Here is a 14,777-nt window from a genome sequence, read left to right as displayed (position 1 = left end):
AGCAGGCAGATGTTCTCACATTATTACAGATGTTTTTTAATTTCCAAAGTATAAAGAATTCTAAAGTTTTTAAAGTTTTAAAGGGATTTTCAAATAATATGGGATTAGTAGTTGCTTATTATTCTCTTTCAATATAGAAAAGAAGCCCTAGGAAAACTCATTACTATGCTAGGGAATTAACTGCTTTCTTCAAATCTTTGTTTCACCCGCATTACAAATATAGGAGAAACAATCACACAAGAGTAGTTTTTTTTTGTACATTCAGAATTTTTCCATGTATGTAGTGATATTTTATGTTTTAACAAATAAAGCTTGCCTGAAGATCAGAGTGTAGAGCTAAGCCAGGGAGTGGTGGCACACACTTTTAATCCCAAGATTTAGGAGACAGAGGCTGACAGATCTCTGTTAGTTCAAGGTCACCCTGGGCTACACAAGATTGAATCTGTCCAAAAGAGAAACAGAGCTCATACAAAGGTGTTCCCAGCACTTGGGATCACACGCCTTAAATCCCAGCACGAGGGAGGTGGAGACAGGAGTGATACGGCTGGGCGGAGAGAGGAATACAAGGTGGGAGGAGACTGCAGCTCATTGTCAGTCTGAGGTTTGGTGGAGACAGATGGAGTCTGAGGTTCTCCCCTGCAGTCAGAGGACGAAGTCTGAGGAGAGAGTCTGAAGACCGGATCACCCCTTCGGTCTGAGCATTGGTAAAGGTAAAAGGTCTCTCTAGTGGTTGCTCTGCTTCTTTGGTCCTTCAGCTTTCACCTCCCTTCATCTGTCTCTGGGTTTTATTTACGAAGACCAAACAGAACTCATGCTACAGATGTACCCACCAGAACTGAGGGAAGGAAACTTAGAATTTTCAAGACATTAAGTTAATGGTAATGTGGTAAAGTCCTTAGTTTTAAGGTCAGTATAGTTTCCATCTAAAGAACAGCATTTAGAAATCATGTGAAACTCAAAAGCAGGCAATGCATTTCAGGACTAAAGAGGGTAGATGTGGTAGGAAACCTTTAAATGAGCCAGTTATCCCTGGCAGTTTAAATAAAGTGCGCCCAAATTTTGGAAATGAGAATTTCATAAATTTATTTCAAGTTATGTTTTATGACAAGAATATTCGAGCATTATCAAACTCAAAAAATGAAATGAAAAGTAATATTTGGATTCTTTTTTATTCTTTTTATATATAACCATGGTCTCACATTTTCTATGGTTAGGTAAAGCACTGTCCAGAGGCCAGCGTGTTAACCTCTTATATCTAAAGAGTTGATAGAAACCTTTTCATTAGAAAAAGGACGAATAGGTTGTACTGGTGTGGGGCTTTGAATGAGGATGGCTGCTGTAGGCTCATGCATTTGAATGCTTTGTTCCCAGTTGGCTGAACTCTTTGGGAAGGATTAAGAGGCCCGGTCATGTTGGAGGAGGTGTGTTAATGGGGATAGGCTTTGAGGTTTCAAAATCCCCTGCCATTCTCTGTAGGCGGAGACCACAGAGGGGAATCCCACATCAATTCTCAGTTACTTTATTTCTCTTGGTGTGGATCAGGAGCTAGCACTCAAGCACCATGCCTGCCTGCTCGCTGCCCTGCTCTCTACCATGGTTGTCATGGACTCAGCCTCAGGAAATATAAGACCCAATAAACAGTTTCTTCTATAAGTTGACTTGGTCATGGTATCTGAGCACAATAGAAAAGTAACTAAGACAACTGGAGATATAAATTAATCAGATACTATTCTTTCTTTTCTTTCTTTCTTTTTTTTTTTTTTTTGAGACAGGGTTTCTCTGTAGCTTTGGAGCCTGTCCTGAAACTAGCTCTTGTGGACTAGGCTGGCCTCAAACTCACAGAGATCCACCTGCCTCTGTCTCTCGAGTTCTGAGATTAAAGGTATGTGCCGCCACCACCCGGCTATGTTCTTAAAACACATTATAAAATGAAGAAAAATAATGTATCTGAAAGGGCATGGTGTTTCCTTAAAATTCACATAGAAATGGGTACAGGCCATTTTAATTTCCTCTCATGATAAAGTATGTCAGTCTACTTAAAAATATTCAAACATCAAGAAATTGGTCATCAAAAGAACAAATAATCCAATTTAAAAAAATGAAGTACAGACCTAAACAAAAAAACTCTCAACGGAAGAATCTAAAATGGCTGAAAGACACTAAAGAAATGCTCAGCATCCTTAGTCATCAGAGAAATGCAAATCAAAACAACTCTGAGATTCCATCTTACACCTGTAAGAATGGCCAAGATCAAAAACACTGATGACAACTTTTGCTGGAGAGGTTGTGGGGAAAAGGGAACACTTCTGCATTGCTGGTGGGAATGCAAGCTGGTACAGCCCCTTTGTGCCAAGAACCGACTCTCTTGGAGATCGAAGACCGAGGGAAAATGGGTGAAGGCTAGGAGGACCCGGGATTCGGCAAATGACAGACAGACACAACTCTAATGAGTTTTGAATTTGCTGCAAATTTACTAAAATTCAAGCATCACTTTTATGAGATTACAGAAGGAAGTTGGCAGACACAAAAGCTTACATAAAAAAAATGATTACAGGCAATTGATTGTTTTCAGTATGTCTTGTGGTTAGGGACAGGTGGGCAGAGCTTTTCTTTGAAATTCGTCTCACACCATTAACCAACTGCTAACTTTCTCATGGCCCTAAATCATATCTGTTCCCATGGTGACCCAAACACCATTCTTCAGGATTCCACTCCCAGAGCTTGCTCCAATATTGAATGGCTGGTTTCATACTGTCAAGAATAGCCTGCCTTTCTTTCCTATCTAAAATGCACCAGGGGTTTCTCATTCTGGCTAGCCTCTCCATAGATGGTAAACTCATGTCACTCCATACGTTTTCCTTCATCATTTACTCATCTTCTCCTATCATGAGCTCTTTCTGTTCTAGGGGATCCATAAGTTCCCCCAGAGAGCGAGCCGGAGTCTAAATCATAACATTAATGCCCTGAATCAAGGGAGGGAATTGACTCATCAGTTCCTCCGTATTCAAGGAGCCGTTGGGAATGTTTCCTGGTTCCTTGAACAGATTAATTTTTTTGTAAGAGAAAAATAGGACAGAGAAAGAAAATAGCAGAGCCAACGCAAAGAATCATCACCAGGAACAAAGTGAACGGGGTCGTTGAGGCCGATCAGGCACCACAACTCAAGCAGACTGCTAGGGAGCCGCCGGGGGCTAAGCTCCGGGAAGCACGAGCCCCTCATTTTGAAACGGCCACCACCTGAGAGGCATTTTGCCACACAGACGAGGCAGCCGTGGATGTGGCACCTTTGGATGTCAGTGTGGCGATTTCTTAGAAAATTAGGAAACAACCTTCCTAAAGACCCAGCAATACCACTTTTGGGTATATATCCAAAGGATGCTCAATTGTGCCACAAGGACATGTTCTCAACTATGATCATAGCAGCTTTGTTTGTCATAGCCAGAACCTGAAAACAGCCTAAATGCCCCGTGACTGAAGAATGGATAAGGAAAATGTTGTACATTTACACAATGGAGTACTACACAGCAGAAAAATATTGATATCTTGAATTTTGCAGGCAAATGGATGGATCTAGAAAACATCATTTTGAGTGAGGTAACCCAGACACAGAAAGACAAGTATCACATATACTCACTCATAAGTTATTTAAACATAAAGCAAAGAAAACCATCCCACACACCACAATCCCAGAGAACTTAGACAACAATAAGGACACTAAGAGAGACATACATAGATCTAATCTACATGGGAAGTAGAAAAAGACAAGATCTCCTGAGTAAATTGGGAGCATGGGGTCCTTGAGGGAGGGTTGAAGGAGAGGGGAGAGGCAGGGAGGGAAGCAGAGAAAAATGCAGAGCTCAATAAAAATCAATAAAAAATATTCAATCAAAATGTGTTAGATTTTAGTTCTCTACCCCGTTATTTTGTGCTTTTGAGATAGGGTTTCTCTGTGTAGCCCTGACTATCTGGAACTCAAGCTGTAAAACAGACTGGCTTTGAATTCACAGAGGACGACTGCCTTTGCCTCCCAAGTGTTGGGATTAAAGGTGCGAGCTACTACTGCCTGGAGTTTTTAGTACTTGTACTGGATGGATTTGTGTGTTGACTTGACACAAGCTAGAGTCATCAGAGGAAGGAGCCTCAGCTGAGGAAATGACTCCTTGAGATCCAGCTGTAAGGCATTTTCTCATTTAGTGATCAATGGGGGAGGGCCCATCCAAGGTGGCTGTGTCATCCCTGGGCTGCTAGTCCTGGGTTCTATAGAAAGGTAGACTGAGCAAGCTAGAGAGAGCAAGCCAGTAAGCAGCTCCCCTCCATGGCCTCTTCATCAGCTCCTGTTTTTGGGATCCTGCCATGTTTTGAGTTCCCATCCTGACTTCCTTCACTGATGAACAGCAATACCGTGTAGGCCTGATAAATTCTTTCTTCCCCCAACATGCTCTTTTTTTTAAAAAAAGATTTATTTATTATGTATACAGTGTTCTGTCGCTATATGTGCCTGCAGGTCAGAAGAAGGCACCAGATCTCATTGCAGATGGTTGTAAGCCACCATGTGGTTGCTGGGAACTGAACTCAGGACCTCTGGAAAAGCAGCCTGTGTTCTTAACCCCTGAGCCATCTCTCTAACCCCTCCCCCACTTGCTCTTTAGTCGTGGTGTTTCATCCCAGCAATAGAACCCTAACTAAGACAGTCCCTTTGACAAGATATCTGACATAAGCAATTTAATGGAAGAAAAGACTTACTTTGCCTCCTGGTATCAGTGTCTTCGGTCACAGGCTTCCTGGCTCTATGTTTTTGGGCCTGATGAAGTACAGCCTAATGCTGGAAGAATATGTGACAGGAAAGGTTTCCAGCTCATAGTGGCAAAGAAGCGAATGAAGCTAGGATAAGAGATATGTCCCCAATGCATGTCCCAACTATCCTTTGTTCTTCAACTAGACCCCACCACCTACCAAGATAATTTCATATTATCCATCAGGGAATTAACACATTGATTAGATCAGAATCCTCAGGATTCAATCACTCCCACAAAGCTCATCAACTGGCAACCAAAATATGGGTGCCTGTTGATTGGGGGACACTTGATACTCAAACAAGACACACTGTCAGTAAACGTCCCCACTTTACAATCAACACTGCACTTAACTAGGAAGGCATCATGCACTAAATGGCTTTACTGAATTTTAATGTGACATAGAATAATTTTTATCTTGTAAAGTTTTATAGGATTTATTCTACATTTTCCTTAAAATAGATCAACCATTTTATTCAATTAGCAATTGTATGTTCCTCCTATTTGTATTTTTTATTTATTTTTAGACAGGACCCATTATATAGTCCTGACTGGTTTGGAACTTGCTATGTAGATCAGGCTGCCCTCCAACTCACAGAGACTTACCTGCCTCTGCCTCATGAGTGCTGGTATTAAAGGTGCTGACCACCAAGCCTGGCTCCTATTTTCTTGTATTAGGCACTGGAACACAATGAACAAGACAAAGCTTTCTACCATGAAGTCAATTAAGTATATAAAAAAATAAAGTGAATTTTGGAAATGCTGATCACAGTTAAAGATGATCATTTTCATTTAAATATGATAGTATTTTAGAAGACATTAATCACAATGACTTTACAATGCCAAAGAGATCCAACTAAAAAAGGACAATGGATATCAAGAAAAGGAGACAGTCATGTGTGATGAAGCACTTCTTTGATCCTGGTGCTCAGGAGGCAGATGCAGGTGGATTTGAACATGGTTGAGGCCGACCAGGGCTGAAAAAAAACCAACATGGGAACCATTATTTATTTGAAAGATCTATACCACATGCTGATGAGCACCTAACTCTCCATAGTACAAACAGTTCAAAGCAGAAAGACAAAAAAGAAGTGAAATAAATTCTAAAATAATTTAAAAAATTACTCGCCATTAAGAGCCAGGACATGCTAGGGACAGTGGCTGTTATCCCAGCATTTAGAAGACTGATGGGGGCAGAAGGAGCTTTAGAAGTTCAAGGTTCCACTTAGGTAAGGCCTCAAATTCAATGTATTAAAAAAGATAAAAAAGGCTTCCACATTACACTTTAATTGCAAGAAGCCCCCTGACCTTAGCACAACTGACTCCATGATAGACGTACTAGTCAGGCCATAAAACTCAGCACAAAGACAGTAAAACTCAGCACAAAGACAGTACTACCCGCCAGAATGAAAACAGAGACCTAATTCATCGATGGCCATAGTTCTGGGAGCATCTTAAAAAATGTACTGACCTTGGTTTTTGGCTTCTGTAGTTCCACTTCTGGCTAACTGATCTTGTTAACTGAAGAATACCAACTCAGGACATAGTTTTTGTGCTTTAAAGCTCACACTAAGAAAGACTTGGGGCTACACTGGGAACCCAAACACCCAGTGTAGATGCTGACCAGCTCCAGCTAATAAAGATTTCCTATTGGCTTAAACCCATGTCCAAGCTGTCTTCTCTGGATACTCCACAGTCAGACCATTTGTGTTTCAGACGACTCTGTTCTAAATGAACCCGTGCCACCATATGAGCTTTGGTTAACATTTATATCTACCAGATATATTATCCGAAAGAATCACTCTTGGTCCTCTAGAGCACCACGAAATACAAATGAACCCAAAGGCTTAGTTCCCTCGTCATCTTCATAATTAACACGATTATACATTTAGCATTACAGAGCGAACAGAAACACAGTCTCACTCTGCTGGTGTTGGTACTTTACAGTTAAGTTTGTGATTCGTTTCCTTGTGGAGCAGGCAGACTGGGTACGCCCTGGGATACAAAGATGCTTTCTGCAAGGACGCCCTTATCTCCGATAATTTTCGTTAGACTAGAAACTATCCCGCCCCACAACTCCATGAAAATGCTGTCTTAGGGGGCCAACTTATGTCTTTCTCCTCGGACTCCTTAACTTTCATTTTCAAGCCAAAGCTTTTACGAAAACACTAACTTTAATCCCGCACAGAGCAAACTCTCGCGAGAACATAACGTAACTGCGAGACTGCGCCTGTGCCTGCGCGCGCCGTGACGCTAGTACTTCCGGTGGAGCGGCGGTCACGGGCGCCCGCGTCTACTTCCGGTTAGTGACGTAGCGCCTCTTCCTCGCTTGTTTTCCACGTAGGTGGGTGGCGGACGTGGGCGGTGAGCTCCGGAGTCCGCTGCTTCGAGCGGCGGCCGGCGAGATATCGCGCCGCGGGACCCGAGCCCTTTCATCGGTGGCGCGCAGGTCGGTGTGCGGCGGCCGAAAGCGCGGAGAAACCGAAAGGCGGACGCGCCGCTCCCCGCCGCTTTGCTCCGGCCGCGGGAAGCTGCACCTCGCCCGTAGACTGTAAGTACCCGAGGCGAAGAGAGTTCGCTGCGCCTCGCTTTTTAAATGTTTTACTGCAGAGAATTTATGGATTGATTGGGATTGTCGGCCAAACTTAACGCCAGTGCCTAAAGCCCCCTCCTCAGGGGCTTAGGTGCTCCACTAGGAATTGCATCTAGTAGACGAGTGAATTTAACGGGGAAAATGCCAGGGGGGAGGCCGGGCAGTGGTGGCGCACGCCTTTAATCCCAGCACGCGGGAGGCAGAGGCAGGAGGATCTCTGTGAGTTCGAGACCAGCCTGGTCTTCAAGAGCTAGCTCCAGGACAGGCTCCAAAGCTACAGAGAAACCCTGTCTTGAAAAACCAAAAAAAAAAAAAAAAATGCCGGGGGGGAGGGTAGCATGTTTAATGATAAGAATGGAGACTTAATTTAAATTAAGACAAAATAGAAACTAGCTGGTGTTCCACTTAGTTGCTGTTGAACTCGCTAAGAATTTAAAATTATACTAACAACAGCCCCTTTTTAACTGTTGTAGGAGCTGAACTTTCTTAGTGCAGCAAGCATTTGTTGGAGGAGTAACTCCCAAGGAATTAAAGATGAGTAAGAGCAAAGACGATGCGCCTCATGAACTAGAGAGCCAGTTTATCCTACGATTGCCCCCAGAATATGCCTCAACTGTGAGGAGGACGGTGCAGTCTGGACACGTCAACCTGAAGGACAGACTGACCATTGAGTTACACCCTGACGGGCGTCATGGAATTGTCAGGGTGGATCGAGTGCCTTTGGCCGCAAAATTGGTAGATTTGCCTTGTGTTATGGAAAGCTTGAAAACCATTGACAAAAAAACCTTTTACAAGACAGCAGATATCTGTCAGATGCTGGTATCCACAGTAGATGGTGACCTATACCCTCCTGTGGAGGAGCCAGTTGCCACCGCTGATCCCAAAGCAAGCAAGAAAAAAGATAAGGACAAAGAGAAAAAGTTTGTTTGGAACCATGGGATCACCCTGCCCCTGAAAAATGTCAGGAAGAGAAGGTTCCGGAAGACAGCAAAGAAGAAGTACATTGAGTCTCCCGATGTGGAAAAAGAAGTGAAGCGGTTGCTGAGTACCGACGCTGAAGCTGTCAGCACTCGTTGGGAGATAATTGCTGAAGATGAGACAAAGGAGACCGAAAATCAAGGCCTCGATATCTCCTCTCCAGGAATGTCTGGCCACAGGCAGGGCCATGACTCACTGGAACACGATGAGCTTCGAGAGATATTCAATGACCTCAGCAGCAGCAGTGAAGATGAGGAAGATGTCAACATCATTGACACCGAGGAAGATCTGGAGAGGCAGCTGCAAGACAAGCTCAATGAGTCAGATGAACAGCACCAAGAAAATGAAGGAACCAACCAGTTGGTTATGGGAATTCAGAAACAGATTGATAACATGAAAGGCAAGCTCCAGGAGACCCAAGACAGGGCAAAGCGCCAGGAGGATCTCATCATGAAAGTAGAAAACTTGGCTCTCAAGAACAGGTTTCAAGCTGTTCTGGATGAACTCAAACAAAAAGAAGACAGGGAGAAAGAGCAGCTTAGTTCTTTGCAGGAAGAACTAGAATCACTCCTAGAGAAGTGAGAATGTTGATTTCCGTTCTTCGACTGGTCAGCTTGAGGAAATTTTTATTTTCATAATACCATCTCAGAATTATTCTCTATAATGTCAGGACTTTTGTTGAATTTCATTGGTAGTTTTCGGAACTGTTGCCAAGGTTTTCATTCTTTAGGAAGTAGGGTTACATAGGCAGGTGTAGGGAAGTTGTAGGATTAGTGAACAGTTGAACTTTAATCGTTCACCGAAGGACTTTATTACATTTGTCTCTTCAGAAGTTTTTATTCCTGTTCTGTGGTGCTTAGATCAGTAAGAAGCTAGCTATGGGCAGTGAAGTTAATCTTTAGTTTTTTGTTTTTAATGTGTGGCTACAGTAGCTATTTTATTAGCTACCCAGCAAGTTTCCATGTATAGAAATGTAAGTTTTTGCACAAGTTGTTTCTTGCACAATAAAAGCTACCAGTTTTTGCATTATAGTGTTTATCTTTTTCTTCTATGAATAGTGAGAGTTGAGATGGACGCATGGAGTTTAATAACTGAATGGTGTGGTCATGTTTAGTAGATAACGACACACTGTTCTTTTATATTTTCAGGAAAAGGAACACACAGGTAAGGAAATGGAAAAATTCATCTTTGCATTATATTAAAGGCCAGATCTACCTGGAGGTTTGAGAACACCGGGTCCAGAGCCATCTTAAACTGTCGTCATTTGCATTAAGCACTAAGGTTATCTGTGAAAAGTAGTGGGATCAGAAAAACAGTGGTTATCAGATAAACCATTCCACTTATTTAAGATTACATTCTTAACTATTGTTGATTTAATTGTTGCAGTTATTTAATAGGCTGATGCATGTTTGTGTTATTTCATAGGTATTTCCCATTGTGAAAGCCTGTATCCTGGTCTAGTATTTTAAAAGTTCATACACATAATTTTCAGTTTCTCTGAAGCATTGAATGCTTCACAATTGAGCGGGGTACTTTTAGAAAAAAAAAATCAGACTGATAAGGAGCATAGTTAAAATTAATTTGTGTCTGGTTTATAAATTTCCATTTGAAAATGCTTGCTTCATAAAATAAAGTTCACTTAAATTTTTTGTCAGGAAACATTAGTGGTAAAGTGTAGAAAAATCAATTATTTAGATTTAAGTCCAGAATCAAATTTCTTAATACATAAGAGGCTTTAGAAGGCCGTTTCCCTCACATCTGGTCATTTATCCTTTACCAAAATGTTCTCTCAAGCTCATGACCGCAGTGCAACTTAAGAAAGATATCCTTAAATACATTTTTCTTTTTCTTTTTTATTTTATTTTATTCTATTTTATTTTTTTTTTTTTTTGAGACTTTTTCTGTGTAGCCCTTGCTGTACTAGAACTAACTCTGTAGACCAGACTGGCCTCAAACTCACAGAGAATCGTCTGCCTCTGCCTCCCAAAGGATGGATTTAAAGGTGTGTGCCATAGAGTATTTAAGGTCAGAAACTGTTTTCTTAACAAAGTGGCAGTTGAAAAATTTTAAGTATATCTAGGAATTGACCCTGGAGAAGATAGAATATTTGGTCAGTTTTTACTAAGATCTGGATGCAGGTGATGCCTGGATTGGTCTTTGAAGGGAAGGATGCCAAATGCACATTTATTAACAGAATATCCCACTGGTCTGGTCCTGGTTCAGTTACTAGCTCAACTTGAAATTCTCAAATCTACAATTTCAGTCCGATATGACATTCAGATCTAATATATTCAGCTGTGTCCTGTAAATACTTAAAAGCAGCCCCCTGGCAAGCAAGCCAAGTACATATGTTCAAAATGGAAGTTACCCAGCCCCATTCATTGAGAACTTGCCCTTCTGCTGCCAGCTGCTGAAGCCAAAACTAAGAGTTTCAGCAGCTCGAGGTCAAGGCATACCTGTGTTTGTATCAGATCAGTTATTGTGTGTGATTTTTTTTTTTTTTTTTTTTTTGGTCCACATAATTTGAGCTAAATCTGTTTGCTTCAATTTTCTTACCTCTGAAATGGAGATGATAGTGTTACCAGGCTCACAGGATGATTGGTTTAGTGACTTAAATTGTATGGCAGACTGACTTAGAGCAGGGAACAGTGAACAAAGAAACGTTCCAGTTCACTGGACTGGATCATAAATAGGTGTTAAACAGTCTTGGATTAAAGAGGGATTGAGATGATAGCAGAATGTTTATAAAGAAACACTTTTTTTTTTTTACTCACTGTGTAGCCCACGCTGACCTTGAACTCGATTCTCCAGTCACTGTCAAGTGCCGGGATTACAGGCTTAGGAAACAGCTGTTTGTTTGTTTGTTTGTTTTTTGTTTTTCCGAGACAAGGTTTCTCTGCAGCTTTTAGAACCTGTCCTGGAGCTAGCTCTTGTAGACCAGGCTGGTCTTGAACTCACAGAGATCCGCCTGCCTCTGCCTCCCGAGTGCTGGGATTAAAGGCGTGCTCCACCACCGCCCGGCAGGAAACAGCTGTTTTAATTAGGGTTTGCTTCAGAGTCAACAAAGGTTGTAAATCAAAGCTTGCTTTGGAAAGTTGCTTCAAATATCTGCAACAAAAGCTGACTCGGCTTATTCCTGTAGCTTTGTTGTTTGTTTCTGGGCATCTTTGTATTGATAATAATAATTAATAATTAATAATAAAATATGACAATGAATCATCTGTCACAAACATTTTAAAAGAAAGACTTAGCTGAAGATTAGGATCCAAAAAAATCCTGCTTTATTGTGAAAGAGTCACATTTCTCATGCGTCTTTTAGCTAAGAAGTGTGGTATACAGGTGAACATTTTTCAGGGTTTCTGGGTTCATGAACAAGTTGTGCTTTTTTCCTGGGTGTGTGTGCCTGTTCTCTGGGCCTTGGAAATGCTAAGCAATTGCTTTATCACCAGGCTGCATACAGATCTTACCCCGTGAACAGATTTTGAAGACATTCAAAAGAAATAATGCTTTAAGATACTAAGGAAGGTTCCCTATGAACAAGTCATTTAGAGGGTCAACAAAAAAGCACCCTTTCTTACCAAGTTCCTAGAATGATTTACATTAACGTTTTAAGATGTAGTATCCCATGTCTTTATTTGATATGTACACAACAGATTACATTTATGTTTTTTAATGCAAAAATTATGGTTTTGTTATATAGATCCTTTAGAAACTTGTCTGAAAATAGGAGTAACCTTACCAATGTGTGAATCAGTATCTTTCACAATAGAATTTTTTCCTAATGTTAGCCACTACTGATGGTTACTAGCCATGAAGTTAGGAACTCATTCGTCTGTGCTCAGGGCTATTGATACCCAAGATTCCTATCCTGTGAAGCCAGGTACCGTTCCCCATCTCACAGAGAATAGAAAGTTTATTTTATGTATAAATTGAACCAGTGAAGGCCACATCTCAAAACACACACACATTGTGAATGAGGTGAACAGTGGCTGGAGAGGAAATTTGTGTGCAAGCCTGTATGTATTTACTATAGGGGTCCTGTTAAATCAGCATTTAGGTATATATACACATTTGGAGATGAGAGGATTAGGAGCTGGAGAGAAGGCTCATGGTTAAGACCCCCTAGGTCTTGCAGGGACCCAGGTTGGGTTCCCAGCACCCATATGGTGGCTTTCAACCATTTTAAGTCCAGTTCCAGGGGATCCAACCCTCTTCTGACCTCCATGGGCACTAGACACTCCGTGATGCACATACATGCAGGCAAAACATTCATAAAATAAAACAAAAAAAAAAAAACAACCAAACAAAAACCCCTACCTCTTATGCACAGTCTGATTTTTGATGCCTCACTGTTTTGATTTTTGAAACAGGTTCCCTATGTAGTTAGCCCTGGCTCTTTTGGACCTGGCCCTGTACACCAGGCTGGCCTTGAACTCAGAACTGCCCGTCTCTGTCTGGGATTAAAGCCTCACTTTTAAATATAGTCCAGGAAAGCTAAATGAAAAAACTTTTCAGCATACAGTCTGACCCCAGATTTGGTTTCACCCCCAAAGTAGTTTGCATGTCTCAGATTCCTGTCTCTCCTGCCCCCAGAGAAAAGAGAAGAGCATTTGGCTAGAGGTGTTTTGTGTTGTGGACTTGAGAGTAGCAGTTTCCAAGTATTTTGTCTTCTCTCTTACTCTTCATTTTTGGGGGCAGATTTTGCAGTGTCCCTGACTGACTTCAACCTCCCAAAGCCTGCCTCCACTTCCTGAATGTTGGAGTTAAAAGGCACGGCACCCCACTCATGGCCTGTCTTCTGTATCATAAAACCTTTTCCTTAGGTTGTGCCCTTTAAATCCAGACTAGATTAACTGAGTCATTTTGTGTGGTAAGAAACCGGAAACCTGGCTGCCTAAGTGGGAAGCATTCTTCCATCCCCAGCTTTCTGTAGTACTACTGAGGATGTAACAGCCGTGGTCCACCCAGCTAGGCACATGTTCTACCACTGACGTACACCCTCTGCTCCAGTAAAGCCTTTCCTTGTACGTATGTATTTATGACCCCTGCTGCCCACGGGGACAGTGGGGCACTCGTGCATGCGCGTGGAGGGGGGTTATTCCCAAGCGGCTGGGGAGTGCGGCGGCCCGAGACTTTGGGTTGAGCGGCCTTGGCTGGGAGACGGAGACACAGGGCCCACAGCACAGCGGCCAGCCGTGGTAGCCCACGGAAACTTGCCCACCGACGACACCCATGAGGGGGTGGACGAACATGAAGTCCACCCTGCCGTCCAAGCCACCATAGACCTCACCGCGGGTGCCATTGGGGGCGCAGCGTGTGTGCTGACGGGGCAGCCCTTCGACACCATAAAAGTGAAGATGCAGACTTTCCCTAACCTGTACAAGGGCCTCACCGACTGCTTCCTGAAGACCTATCACCAAGTAGGCTTCCCGGGCTTATACAGGGGAACCAGTCCTGCACTGCTAGCCTACGTCGCCCAGAGCTCTGTACTATTCATGTGCTATGGCTTCTGCCAACAGTTTGTTAGGAAAGTGGCCAGAGTAGACCAGAACGCAGAGCTGAATGACTTCCAGACTGCCACTGCTGGGTCACTGGCCTCCGCTTTCGCTTCGCTGGCCCTCTGTCCCACTGAGCTCGTGAAGTGCCGGCTGCAGACCATGTATGAAATGAAGATGTCAGGGAAGATAGCGCAAAGTCACAACACAATTTGGTCCATGGTTAGGAGTATCTTCGTGAAGGAAGGTCTCTTTGGCTTCTATCGTGGACTCCCCACCACGCTAGCTCAGGAGATACCTGGCTATTTCTTCTTCTTTGGGGGATATGAACTTAGTCGATCATTTTTTGCGTCGGGGAGACCAAAGGATGAACTAGGCCCCGTCCCTTTGATGTTAAGTGGAGGCTTTGCCGGGATCTGCCTCTGGCTTATTATATTCCCAGTGGACTGTATTAAATCCAGAATCCAGGTTCTTTCTATGTCTGGGCAGCCAGCAGGATTAATCCGAACCTTTGTTAGTGTTGTGAGGAATGAAGGAATATTAGCCTTGTATTCTGGAATGAAAGCCACTATGATTCGAGCCATCCCTTCTAATGCTGCTCTGTTTTTGGCCTATGAGTACAGCAGGAAGGTGATGATGAACATGGTGGAAGAAGACTGAAGTGTCCTGGTGAACCCTTCTCTGAGCACTTGAGTGTGAGGACCGTGGTTCTAGATATCGGAGAGTTCAAGACCAACATGAAGTTATCTTTGACTGGGAATTTTGGGTTTGTCTTCCCTTCCTCCAAATCTCAAACTTTGTGGAGAAATCTTTATATCATATGGTTTCTTCCCACAATCATACTGAAATAGAAAAATCACCGCTTTTGCTGGTTGTGGAATCTATAGGGTGAGCCCCAAGACCCTATGTACTTAATCT

General features: G+C 42.7%; 2 protein-coding genes across 2 annotated transcripts; both read left to right on the top strand.

The window, feature by feature from the left end:
- Positions 1–7,110: 7,110 nt before the first annotated feature.
- Taf7 (TATA-box binding protein associated factor 7) lies at positions 7,111–9,259 on the top strand. The gene is made up of 2 exons (XM_038330858.1): positions 7,111–7,344; positions 7,860–9,259. The coding sequence occupies exon 2, from the start codon at positions 7,921–7,923 to the stop codon at positions 8,944–8,946; it is 1,026 nt and encodes a 341-aa protein (XP_038186786.1). The 5' UTR covers positions 7,111–7,344; positions 7,860–7,920; the 3' UTR covers positions 8,947–9,259.
- A 4,369-nt stretch (positions 9,260–13,628) lies between these two features.
- On the top strand, positions 13,629–14,519 carry LOC119815340 (mitochondrial ornithine transporter 2-like). The gene has a single exon (XM_038331471.1). It carries the CDS (start codon positions 13,722–13,724, stop codon positions 14,517–14,519), a length of 798 nt encoding a protein of 265 aa, XP_038187399.1. The 5' UTR covers positions 13,629–13,721.
- Positions 14,520–14,777: the final 258 nt, after the last annotated feature.

This window comes from Arvicola amphibius, chromosome 5 (assembly GCF_903992535.2).
Source record: "Arvicola amphibius chromosome 5, mArvAmp1.2, whole genome shotgun sequence".
Taxonomy (NCBI): Eukaryota; Metazoa; Chordata; class Mammalia; order Rodentia; family Cricetidae; genus Arvicola; species Arvicola amphibius.
This window is presented reverse-complemented; position numbering and strand designations above follow the sequence as displayed.